Here is a 13,717-nt window from a genome sequence, read left to right as displayed (position 1 = left end):
AGAAATTGCTAATCATTGCTATATATCTTAGAAATTTTTGAAAGATACTGAAAAAATCAATTTTGGGTGGTTAATAGTTAATAGAAATTTCAGAAGTGCATTTGACATAAAAACTTTATATAATATTTTATATTTATTTTACTTATTCTTTATTTCTTAAGGACTTACAAGATTGTGTCCTACATATACTCAGTAGGGTTTTCTAAACTCTGAAAACATTCAAAGGAATTCCTACCTATGTTTTTGTATCCAAATGCCAATCACTTCTAAAACATTAATGTCATATGCTGAACACAAGACTTCTGCACATGGGATAGGTCTGTTAAAATCACTAGCAACCAAGTGCTCTTCCAAATTCACTTTCTACTGCTGCTGAAATTATTTTGGAATTCAAGGACATAGGCTGCTGATTACCATTATCAATTTATGAAGATAAAGCAGTTAAATAAAATTCAACACATGTAAAATCAAAGTCCTCAAACTATTATAAAACAGTAGCACTGAAAGGAATTCCCACTGTAATATTTTTGACAAGTAATCTTGTCTCTTTGTGAATACATCTAAGGTTAGGAAGCTTACAAATTCACAAATCAGCCCATTTATTTTTAAAGAGCTACCATTGTTAGAATGTTCTTCGTACTAAGCTAGAATCTGCCTTCTTAAAGCTAGTTCTTTCAAAATGAGGCTTACCAAATAAATCCAGCTTACATTCTATGTATTATCTTTTCGGATATTTGAAGATTAGTTTAATATATATTTCCACTTTTCCAGGTTAAAAGTGTCCTTAGTTCCTCCTCTTATAGTTTGCAAACCTATTTATTATCTTGGAACATCACCTCAGTTCATCAATGTTTATATTAAACTGTAGTGTCTAGAATTAATATATGTTCTAATACAATCAGCCCCTGGTGGGAACACTACTACTTATTCTGTTCACGAAATTATTTTCTACATTTTTACAACATGTTGGCTCAAATAGAAATTGTTGTCAATTTAAATCCTTAAGTCCTTTCCTCACAAAGTTCTTTTAAGCAGGTACAACTGACTGCTAGAACTAACGAGGGGAGTTCATATTTATTCTTATTAAATTTTACCTTGCTAGGTTCAGATTATTTTTAAGCCTATCAAGGTCTTTTTTTAGCCTGATTCTGCTATTCATTGTGTTGCCACTCTCCTAGACTTAGGTTATCTTTAAATTCAAAGTCTTGTGTCTTCATTTAGATTTTGGATAACAATGTCAAATGTGACAGTTTGGGGTAAGGAGAGCCTTAGAGCAAGTCATTACACATGTTTCTACTGGTTAAAAAAAAATCCACATTTATGAAATGTTTACTATTCTAAGAGCTTTGTGATAATTTTTACAATGCTACAAAGTAAATATAATTATTTTTACCTCTGTCTTTACAAGTGAGGAATTGAAGCTTAAAAAAGATAAAGCAACTTGCCTAAGGTCACAGAACTAGTAAGTGTCTGAGCCAGAATTGAAACCCAGGCAGACCATACTTTTTTTTTTTTTTTTTTACCACTTCCCTATATTGTTTCTTATTAAATAATTTATGTCTCTAAATAAGGTTATAAAACTAGTTATAAGTATACTCACTAAACTATCATTAAGACAACATTTCTTCAACTTGTCTACAACAAATACCTTAGTTAAATGCTTTATACTATCTATGGCCTTCCCTGATCTAGTAATCCTATTAAAACAAATTAAGTTACTTTGATGTGCTTTGTTATGGTGAACTCATGGTGGCTCCTAATGATCACTACTTCATTACCTAAGTGCTCACAAACCATCTGTTTAATAATCCTGTTTTGCCAGGCATTGAAATGGAACTCATGAATGTTAGTAATTTTTGTAGTTGGTGGTGTGTTCAATGTCTTTTTATGGAAATCAGATATTTGCCTATCTTATGGCAGTATTCTCATTTTCCATGATTATCAGCAGAGATTCCAGAGTCAATTCTAGATTTCCTCTGTGCCATAAAATATCACTGAATTGGAGCTGAAGACTAGAATTCATGTAAAGTAACTTTATTGTCTCTTTCACAAAGTCAGCTTACTCTTTGACGCCCCCATTTCGGTTAAAAGCATCTAATGACTAATTATAATTACTCAGAGTTAAAATCTGAAAGTCTTCAATTACCGTTTTTCCTACTGTATCTCTAACGAGCTCTTATTTTTTTTTTTAAGTATTATATTCCTTTTTTGTACTTGCCTTCCTATTTCTCCTATTGTTGTCTTAGTTCAGATGCCACTCATCCTGTACACCTGGACTAGTTCATGAGCTCCTAAAAGGCCTTCTCTCTTCCTTCCCTCCATCCTTCCTATCTACTTTCTTTCAATCAGAAAATGATGAAAACTGAGTAAATGCTCTGTGCTAGCTATTGCAGATACAACAGTGAGGATAAATATAGTCTCTGTTCTCACAGAGCTTCAAGTCCAGTGGAAGAGAATAAGATAACTAAGCAATAAATGAATAACTAACAATTCAGATAATGTTCTAAATACACTTCCCCAAAAGAAAGTAATAAGAAAAACTCATCTGTAATGGCACCTGAAGAACAGAGAGAAGCTAATTAAGTTACTTCAGGAGACAGTGGTATACACGCATAAACTGAAACTGAGTAATACTTAATGCTGCAAGCCCTCATGCTTTCCCCCATCTTCTAGATACTCACCTATAGCAAAAATACAGTATCATATACTCCTCAAACATGAAAAAATATACTTTGTACACATTCTTATAGTCAATCATATTTTCATATATTCACTTCGTGTATCATTCATTTTTAATAAATTAAGAAAAGCTTCTTGAAGCAACAGGCACAACATCTAGTTTGCGATACCTTAGCAGAGTGGGCACTCAATTAATACTGCTGACTATGGAAAAGATAAATCATAGTACTTGGCAAACTTTTTTCTATCATTACATAGTACATAGCATAAAATCAGAATTATCTGTAATTATGGCTCTCATTTAAATATGCCATTTTGATGGTGAAAAGTGTTCTAAAGAAAATAAAAACAGGGTAATGTGATAGTGTTACTGGGTAAAGGAAACTTCTTTAACTAGGATGGTCTGGAAAGGTCTCTCTGAGCAATTGTTATATGAGGCTGAGACAGAAAAATGAAAATGAGAAAGCCTGATGATGTGAAGAAAGAGCATTTCAAATAGAACAGTAAGTGCACAGCTCTTGAGATGGGAATAAGCTTGACATGCTGGCAGGTTAGAATGAGAGCCACTGAAGCCAGATTGTGGCAAATGAAAAGAAAGTGACAGAAGATGAGATCAGAGAGGTAGGCAGGCAGGTGGCCAAGTCATACAGGGCGCTGAAGGCCACAGTGAAGAATTCAAATTTTTTTCTACATGCAAGGAGAAGCCATTGCTATATCATTCACAGTGGTGAGATAAATTTACTCTGAACCATTTATGTTTTCTGGTTTCTCTATCCTCTATTCTTGTCATCAGGAGTATATTTATAGAAATTGGGGTCAAGGGCAGAGTCTATGATATTAAAAAAGAATTATTTTATGTAAGGTTGTTATATTTGGGATTGAAATCATGAATATAACTCCATATATTTATTAACTATTATATTAACTACACTTTTACCAAAATAATGAAAATTTTGTTATTCCTTAAATTGGTTTTAAATTCATTTTCTAGACTATAATTAGCATACAGTTCTTTGGAAAGTAAAGTATACTGCAATTTTTATTTCTAAATAAAATAAAGAAAAATAGATTTAAAATTAAAACTAGACCCAACAGGTCTATAAAGCTCATTTATTTGTGAAACTACTGTGACCAAATTTCAAAACAGGGAATTAAATGCTGTCCATTACACTAACAGTATTTCAGAGGAAACTGACTTAGCAATAACAGGCTTCTTTCTCCGCTTTTGGGGGGTCCAGGAAATGAAAGATAAACTAGAGAGTCCAACTAAGTATGTTACAATTATCTCAACTTGATCTTCATCAAACTCCTAAAAGGATGATTCAGCTACCTATGAAGCAGAGTATCAGCAAGTGGCTAGAACAAGGAGACAGAGGAAATGAGACAAGCTCCTGTGAACACTTTATACCAATGCTGTAGCACTTTTGATTTTTAGGGGTGAATAATCTCTGTTAAGTGGAAATTATTTTTAACCATTTTCCATTAATCTTCCTCAGGTAGAGATAATTTATAGAACAGATGGCTTAGACTATAGTTATATCAGGATTTTTGATAAGGTGGTATAATATATCTAAGAGAGACTACTTTGTTAGACTGAATGCTTGGTTAATTTGTTCAAAAAGTATAGTCTATGTTGTAAAAACTGCTGCAACTGTCTTAAGCTTTGAAAAAGCTTCCCATTACAAGAAATAAAACGTAACAATTAAACAGGTTCAAGGATATTTACCTCTCATTCTGAGAAAATAAAATGCTTAAAAATAATTTATAAAATCATCACATGATATTTTAAATAAAAAGTGAGAACTAAAATTAGTTTCTATAAAAGAGATATAAATGATTTTCTCCATTCAAGTCTAAAACAAAGAACCAGAGTCATAAATAATTCTAGCTTGCCAGAGGCATGGCTATTTCTTTATACTGACTGTCGACTATCTAATTTAATTAGAGGTATTAAACTCCATGCTGAGGTCAACGAGCCTTATATCCTCCAATATTACACTTCAACCAGTGCTCATTAATGTGTCTACTGAATGGATTAACACACTAAAGATATATGTACAAAGGAAAGGGGGACAACCTAATGATATCCAATTGTTCATTTGTAATAGGACACATGTTCTAGGCCTCAACTTATTACCACTAATGTGGAATTTATTAAATTCAGGAGAAAAAATGCCAATACAGAAAGTGATTTTTTATTAAGGAGAACTGGTATGAGACAACTGGTTTCTATGATTAAGTTTAAACATTTAACCTTTTATTAAAAAGAAATGGATACCATAATAGGGCTAAAATATAAGCCTGTTACTTAGAAAAATCTGACATACTAGGACTCTGAGGAGCAGATTAAGGGCAAGAGCCATAGAGAATGGGGAAAAGGAAAACTCATTATACAGAGAAATAAATGTTAAGTATTTTTGATTTCTACAAAAAGAAGCTTTAGAAGAGTTATACTGAATTCTGAGATCAGGTAAAATTTTCCTTTCTAGTGAATTAAGTGAAATGTTTCAATTAAGTCCCAATCTTAATAGAAAAGATTTTCCTTAAAGTGATTTAAATGGCTACTTAAGAAAAGTATACCTTCCAAAGTAACATTGCTTTATTACCTGGTAGGTACTATATATGTGAAAGCAGTGACATTTTGAATTTCAAAATGCTTGGAGATTAAACAATACTTCTAAATAACATGCGTCCAAGATTCTCAAAAGAAAATATTTTGAATGAGATGAACAAAGGAAAGTTCTGGAAATGGTTGCCTGTAATGGTTGTATAATACTGTAAATAGACTTTAAGCCAATGAACTATATATTTAAAAATGGTTAAAGGTACATTTCATGTTGTATACATACTTTACAATAAAAAAACTGCACGAAACAAACTATTAGTGTCCAAGGATTTATTCCTCAAAATTCTGTAATAAATCCACTACTTAAAAACGTCACCATTTAAATGTATAATTTTAATAAGAACTCAACCATTTAACAATTCTTAAATAGTATTATCATTTACAAAATTAATTTTGTTATGGTAATGGATTGTTAAACATCCATTTCAGATTCTTCTTAAATAATTAAGGACAAACCCTTGTGAATGTTTTGAAGGAAATAAGAAATCTTATTCATTTGACATTTCTACAAAGGTTGCAGGAACAAAAGTTCCAGTACCATATAATTACCAGGTTTAATATAGTGAAGTAAAAATATACGAACATAATCTTTTTTTTAAAAAAATTTTTAACAAAAAATGATATATTTTGTTCTGCTCTTATGTTTGCAATCTAAGATACTGTTAATTTTAGATTCTGCTCTGGGGTTTAAAAGTTGTATCCATGGAGCTATGAAAATGATAATGATAGATATGAGTCACTGCCAAGTTCTTAATGATTAAAATTATTTATCTTTTTGCACTATACTCATAATTGTCTTTAATTTGGGTACGGCTTATTTTCAGAGATTTAAAATGAGTTGAAGGAACAAGAGCTTAATTAAAGTTTTAATGAAGTCTTACTCCAATCCATCTTTTCATTTTTTCTTGTCAGTATTCAAGGCTCATTTTGTACTTTTAAAAACTACATGCAAAGCAATTCTATAAGAAACCTGTTACTGAACATGCTTTCCCTCAATTATCAATTACCTCCACCTTTGGTACTCATTCCAATTTAATAAGCATTCATATATTAGTTTTACTAATCATTACTCATTTAGTAGGAATTTTCCAACAATATTCTAAATGTAAACAAAAGGCATCAAGGATATTAAATAATTCTTATGAAATATTTGTGAGTTCTGAAGTTCCTTTTCAAAAGTGAGAGGACAGTTTTCATAGCTTATTAATGAAGAGTGAAGAGCTTTGATATCAAGCAACAGAATATCAAGTAAAATAACCTATGATATTAAGTTGGTTACATTCAGCAGTAGTTTTGAATAAATAGAGGAAGAAGAAAAGGAGGAGGAGGAAAAGGCAAAGAAATATTTGAAAAGTTTTACTTTTAAAAATGTTTCTCTCTAACAATGCCAAGCATGGATTGAAATACACAACTGTACTGAGGTATCTCTGTAGTCACTAGAACAATTTTTGAATGATGGTGCCAGCTACAGGAAAATGGTGGTATAGGTTTTAAAAGATGTGGGCCATCCAAACCGCTCCACTATATCTCTTATAAATTCTAAGGTAGTAGAATTTAATTAATTAGGCTTATTTTATTGGCTATATTAGTTTTAAAACTTGTGATAAAGCATGTTATATTTTAAGTGTTTTGTAATATTTCACATTTCCCTCCTTCAATAAATATAAACATATCTATCCACGTACAAATTTCACCAATCTGAATAGATATACAAGTTTTTAATTTGCCATAGCTCCATTTTCTTGAACGCAAATACTGTTAAGACTATAACCTTCAATTACATCATTAAGAAAAAACAGTTTGCTCTGTAACAATCATTTCTGCAGACGATATTGGGTGATGAGTACAATATTCAGAATTACTGCTTGATCAATTAAAGACTAATTGATTTTCTTAAATATGAAGATTTTAATTGAACATTTTTCTCTCAATACTTACTTTTTTGGTCAAAGAATCATCAGAATCAGAAGGCATTCTTGTTGATACATGAAATATTACTTCTACTGTAGAGGTAGCAAAATATGGTGTGGTCAATCCAGTGCTTTTGTTTTTTTGTAGTCCTCCCATGAAACCACAATGGTTTGTAAGATTTACCTAGAAGCAATGAAGAGACACATAATATTAATCGACTAAACAAAATTCAAAACTTCCTACTGAAAAGGACTCAAATTTTTCACTTTGCAAAAACATGGGGAACAAAAGACTTTTATATGTTACTGACCAATGCTTGATCCAGAATTATTAGTTAGAGCTGCTTTGTTCACACCAGTATTTTTCCTTAAGTATTTGAGAATCCCTAATTAATAGGAGTTAATTAGAAAAGAAAACTGCTGTGCACTATGCATCTTTAGTTAGGCTACTAGGTTTTAATGGTAAATTGTAAAGGCTGAGGAGTATACCAAGGCCAGAGAACAAAAATCAAGTGGCAAAAAATAACACTGGAAATGATTTCAGGAAAAGTTAAAAGAGTAATATCACTTACATAAAATGACTGTGTGTCATATTTATTCATCAAAACTGCCTTCCTAATTATTAGTACCTATCATGGCCCAGAAAATATCAAAATGCAGAACTATGCTTGAAATGCATTAAAAAACTACAAATTAATCTGTGCAAAGATTTTAAATATCTTTTTTCCTAATTATAAATACAATACATATTAGGGTCATTGCACTTGATGATGTTCCCTGGACTTGTGTGAAGCACAGAAGCCAGAAACTTGACTTCATTGTAGAAAATTAAAGAAATAATAAAAAGAGAAAAGTTAAACTTTGCTTCTTTCTCTCCAGAGAAATCACTTATTTTTTTTTTTTAAATAACAAAATTTGAATATCGGATAAAGTGGAGAATTCTAAAAACAAGTCTCTGTATCATGTGAACAAAACATATCTTTCAGTTATAAAATTTCCATTTAGCTTTTCTTCTTATCTTGTTTTTTTGCTGAGACTTTCTATTTTTCATTTTGTTTCAGCTGCGTTCCTAATTGCTTATTGAAGCATTTCTATTATGGTCACTTTAAAATCTCTGTCATCTGTGTTGGCATCTATTATCTTTTCATTCAGTTTGAGACCCTTCTGGTTCTTGTTACAATTTCTGACTAGACGTTTTCATATGTTATAAGACTATGAATCTTATTTAAACCTATTTTGTGACAGCTCCATCAGAGAAGCAGGGGTGGTACTGCCTCATTAGGGCCAGGTACAGGTCGAAGTACAGGTTCTTCACTTAATTCTCTGTTGACACCTGGGGACGGGAGAGTTTTTTTACTTCTAGGTGCAGGCAGTAGTTCTGGCTTCCTGTGTGGTGTCGTGACATACTGGACATTACTGCTGGGTAATAGTGTAAGGCCTAATTCTCCTCTAGGCCTCCTCTGAACTACTCCAGTGGATAGGGGTAGGAGCACCTCATTACTGCTGGGTGGGGTAGGGAACTTGTTACCAGCTGGCAAAGATGAATAATTGACTTAACACTTGGCTTTCCCTAACACTATCTCATATTGCTCTGGTGTGGTGTTGTGGATACCTCATTAGAGTCTCGTGAGGGTAGAAGTCTAGGCTCCCTACTCAACTTCTGCTGTCAGGGGTGGGGATGGGGTGGTCACAGTATTTTCTGTGGTGTTTGGCTGGTGTAGAGCAGTTACTGTTTAAATGTTCTTTTGTTTTTCCAGGTTGCTCTTTTCCTGGTCTTTTGGCTAGAAAGAGTGGGCTTCTTCTTTTCTTTTCTATTTTTTTTTTTTTTTTTTTTAATCTGTGCACATTGATGTTTCTAGGTTGCTGGCTTCTTCAGCTCCAAGTTTGGAATATATAAGGCAAAAAGAAAACCTTAAGAACTCATCATCATGTCATTCTTTGGTCCTAAAGTCCTCAGCTAGTCTGTCTTCTCTTTAACTTCCAGTCTTCTTAGGTTTGTTTTATATGTAATGTTCAAGGCTTCTGTTGTCCTTAGTGTGAAGAATAGGGACAGTATGTCTACTTGATTCTCCCAGAAGTGGAAGTTACCACTGTATGACTTAATGGATTTTAATATATTCACAGATAACTGCAATTATCACCACAGTTTTAGAACATTTTTATCATTTCAAAAAGAAGCCCTGTACCCTTTAGCTGTCACCCCATCTTCCTTCATCCCTCTGACCAGCCCTAAGCAACCAACAGTCTATTTCTTATAGTGATGTTTCATATAAACAGACCGTAATACATAGTCTTTGTCACTAGTTTCTTTCATTTAGCATAATGTTTTCAAAGTATATACACACTGTAGCAGATGTCAGTACTTCATTCTTTTTATGGCTGAATAATATTGTTTTATGCCAGTTTGTTTGTCCGTTCATCCACTGAGGACAACTGGGTTGTTTCCATCTTTTGGCTATTATGAATAATGCTGCTATAACATTCATGTACGAGTTTTTGTGTAGACATACACTTTCAAGCCTCTACCCCATTGGAGCCGCCTGTTAAGATTCAGCAAGGAATCTACAGATGCTGTGCCTTTAGTTGCCTCAAAAGGCCACGCCAGAAACCAAGGACAGCTGCCTCCACCAGTGTGAGTCTCAGCAAGGAGCATCTGACTCGCTGAGGATATACCAGGATGTAGCTTAGATAGGGGCCCGAGTTGGGGGAGGCAGGGTTTCAGGGAATCCTCTGGGTAGAGCGATCTTCCTTATCCAGTTTGATGACGTCACAGCTATGGCGGCGCTGTCTCCTGCGCACTGGTAGCGGGGTGGGGTCAATAGGGAACAATGGATACTGCCAGCACTGCTGTACCAAGCGAATCTCGCCTTGGCCCTCACTCCGACAATGTCTCCCTGTAAATCCCTGGTGCCTCTGCATGCAGCCAAATCAGTACTGGTGCTCAGAGTGAGCAGAATTGTCACCACAAAAATCCACTTGCAGACACGGCCCCTTTAAGAGGTGTCTGCTGTTGCCGCTGACTCCATCTCACTCAGCTGCTGGAGACCGGGGAGCCCCACATCTTTGCCCCATCCTACCTTCTGCCATTGCAGGGTGCTTTCTTGGATGTCTTCGTAGTTGTATGGCTTGTTCATCTAGATCCCAGGCGAATTTTCCTTGCAGCTGTTCCTTGTTTCTGTCACAACTTTGATCTGGTCACCAGAGAGATGAACAGAGCCTCTATCACCTATGCCATTTTTTCTCTCTCCTGCTGTCTGACTTTTTGATTCTAGCTATTCTAATGAGCTGTATCTTACTGTGGTTTTGTTTTGCATTTCTCTGATGGATAATAATGTTGAACATCTTTTTCATGTGCTTATTGGTCATTTATGTATCTTCTTTGGAAAAATGTTTATTCAGGTCCTTTGGCCATTTTTTAATTGGGTTGCCTTCTAATTGATTTATATGAGTTCTTCGTATATTTTCAATGTAAGGCACTTATCACTTGTATGATTTCCAATTATTTTTTCTAATTCGATGGGTTGTCTTTTCACTTTGTTGATGTCTTTTGAAGCACAAAAGTTTAAATTTTGATGAAATCCAATTTATTGATTTTTTTTCCTTTGTTGCTTGTGGTTTTAGCGTCATATCTAAAAATCCCTGTTATTTGAAAATTATACTTCAATAATGCTTGAGAAAAAAAAATCCTCTGCCAAACCCAAGGTCATGAAGATTTCTTTTTTTTGTCTTCTAAGAGTTTTATAGTTTTAGCTCTTACATTTAGGTCTTTAATCCACTTTGAGCTAATTTTTATATACAGTGTTGAGGTAACAGTCCAACTTTTTTTCTTTTGCACGTGGTTACATAGTTGTTACAATGCCATTTGTTGGAAAGACTCTTCTTTCTTCACTGGATGGCTGTGGCATCCTTCTCAAAATCAGCTGACTACGGATGTGTAAGTTTATTTCTGGAATCTCAATTCTATTCTGCTGATCTCTATGTTGATTCTTGGTGCAAGTATCACATTGCTTGATTAGTGTTGCTTTGTACTAAGTTTTGAAATCAGGGGTTACTCCTAATTTGTTCTTTTTCAAATGTCTCTTCCTTTTACTAATACTTATTAGCAATCCTTTTCTGTTTTTTTTTTTTAATAGAAAAATCCATTTGTAATGTTTCTTTATACTTTCCAAAGCACTTTGACATATATAATCTCAGCTGAATTTCACATCATATCTGTTGGGTAAAAAGTATATTACACCTTTGAAAAATAAGCAAAGAGGCCCAGAGAGCTCATGTAACTCACTTAGGGTGAAATAGGTTAAATCAGCCATAAAACTACATACTGAATGCTAAAAGCTTATATATTGGGCAATGTGCAAGGAATTTGGATTTAAAAAGGAAGAACAATGAGGAGAAAGTGCCTGCACTCTAGTAGCTTAGAGTCTTGAGTAACATTTTGCTTATGTACCCTCTATAAGAATTTTGAGAAACCAAGTATTAAATTGACAACTATAATAAAAATGTTCATAAGTTTAAACTGTTGCAAAATATATAATTCCCAGTTTACCGTATATTAGGTATGTGCTTTAGATATATTTTCATCAAAATCTTAGAGCTATAGATTTTGCTGATACAATATATTAAAAAAAAATTTATTAACAATGACAAATCAATCCGCCACATTAAATTCACTATTAGAACATGTCTGACAATTCATTTTTCAATTAAAATAAACATTAATATAAATCTGTGATGAATAACCCATTTCTGAGTTATAATTCTAAGACAGATTTAGGATAGGAACCTTGACATGAGTTGACTGCCAGGATGACATAAAGTGCAGTATTTTCCCCATAGTTCTTGCTTTGCTTTCAGAAACACTCTCAGAAACGTGCCCTCTTGAATGAACTGTCTTTTTTTTTGGTGCCAAAATGTGAGGCAATGAAGGACTCAGGTGAGTGAACAATATGCTTTTCTTTTAAGAAATTGAAGGATAGAAAAGAAGAGGGAAGAGACTGCAGAAGGGTTTTCAGGCATTAGTTTTAGTAAAGTTTAGAATATGGAAACTAATCTCCTCAAAACATTCCCCCTTCAGAAAGGCTTGGTACAGTCCTAAAGATATTCATATCTTAGTCTGAACACTACAAGTCCAGTAGTCAGAGCTGTGAGGAAAATCCAGATCTCTAAACCTATGAGTTTCATACTTCTAAGAGTATATTGTCTCATAAAACAGTCAACAACTTCCCTTTCAAAGTCCCAACTGCTACTATCTTTGTAGATATAAGGCAGAAACAATAACAAACCCATTGTTAAGTTGTTGAGTCTCCTAAAATAATGCTTCTTTATTAAGCTAGAAAGAAAAAGACCACCATTGCTTCCAAAGAAAAATAAAATAGTATTTGATATAGTTTAATGACAGTACCTCCCAACCAAGACCAGCTACAAAATCTTCATATGCCTGACTTCCTCCAGTATTGGTGAGAATGGAATGTTTGTCTTCTTGTCCTTCGGCAACATAAAATACTGCAATCTTGTGTGTCTCTCGGCTATAAAACAAAAGATCACACCATTCACTTAAACATTAGTTTATCCATCCATCCATCTATCCATCTATCCATCTATCTATCCAGCCAGCCAGCCAGCCAGCCAGCCAGCCAGCCAGCCATCCATCCATCCATCCATCCATCCATCCATCCATCCATCCATCCATCCAATAATTAAGTTCTATGTACAAAGTATGTGACAATAAAAAGATGAAAATGAATTAAATCCTATAAACTAAAGAGGGAGATAAGTAACTACAATTTTAAAAAATCATGAAAGCTACAAAGCTGCCATTAGGACAGAAGAAGGCATGATTACTTCTGATGGAGAAAAAACACTTAAAGGAGAAGGTAATATTGAGTTGAGTGAAGGTAAGTAAGATTTGACAGATGAAGAGAAAGAGTATCAGAAAAGACCAATGGGTGTGAATGCATGAAGCATGTTATACAATATGCTGAATCCCAGCATATTGTTACAGAAATAAAAATAGAACAGAGATGACTGAGAAATGATTCATTTCTTCGAAATACTTATAATACAGAATAAGAAGTGTATATACAAATACTATAAAATTCTATGAAGTAATTAACAAGTTCTTAAGATATTTTATTTTTAGTTCTCCCTAAAATTAAAAATGTTCATGAAAGCAGATTTCTTGTATGAAATTTGGCTTTCCAAGCTAACTAGGACACACTACATTTGGACTAAGTTAATTTAACAAAAACATGGGCTAACAAGTTTTATGACCAGAAGTAATATTTTCAGTAATTTACTCTGTAAGAATTAAAAACAAACCACATCCAACAATAACAACAGGTAAATGAGTATTGATGCTATTTCAAAAGTTTACTCAACCATATTCTCCAATACATCAAGGAAGTTGTCAAATCATGGTTGTGATTTCAATATCAGAACTTAAAATCAGGAACAAAGATATTTTAGCTGCTTTCACTAATGGCAATATTTCACTTTAGGTGGT

General features: G+C 33.5%; 1 protein-coding gene across 23 annotated transcripts in view; it reads right to left on the bottom strand.

The window, feature by feature from the left end:
* RALGAPA1 (Ral GTPase activating protein catalytic subunit alpha 1) overlaps positions 1 to 13,717 on the bottom strand; it is a 207,855-nt gene that overhangs the window by 39,730 nt on the left and 154,408 nt on the right. For 21 of the 23 annotated variants that reach the window (XM_016152108.2, XM_016152096.2, XM_016152091.2 and 18 more), the window contains 2 exons: positions 12,617 to 12,740; positions 7,244 to 7,399 (listed from right to left, as the gene is read on the bottom strand). In XM_016152108.2, coding sequence (XP_016007594.2) covers positions 7,244 to 7,399; positions 12,617 to 12,740 — 280 coding nt within the window. Of the gene's footprint in view, positions 1 to 7,239; positions 7,400 to 12,616; positions 12,741 to 13,717 lie in introns of those variants that run through there. The other 2 variants (XM_036218042.1, XM_016152102.2) reach the window with 2 other exon arrangements.

The sequence above is a fragment of the Rousettus aegyptiacus genome, unplaced genomic scaffold (assembly GCF_014176215.1).
Source record: "Rousettus aegyptiacus isolate mRouAeg1 unplaced genomic scaffold, mRouAeg1.p scaffold_m13_p_3, whole genome shotgun sequence".
Lineage (NCBI taxonomy): Eukaryota > Metazoa > Chordata > Mammalia > Chiroptera > Pteropodidae > Rousettus > Rousettus aegyptiacus.
Note: the sequence above shows the minus strand (reverse complement) of the source record. Positions and strands in the feature narration are given on the sequence as shown.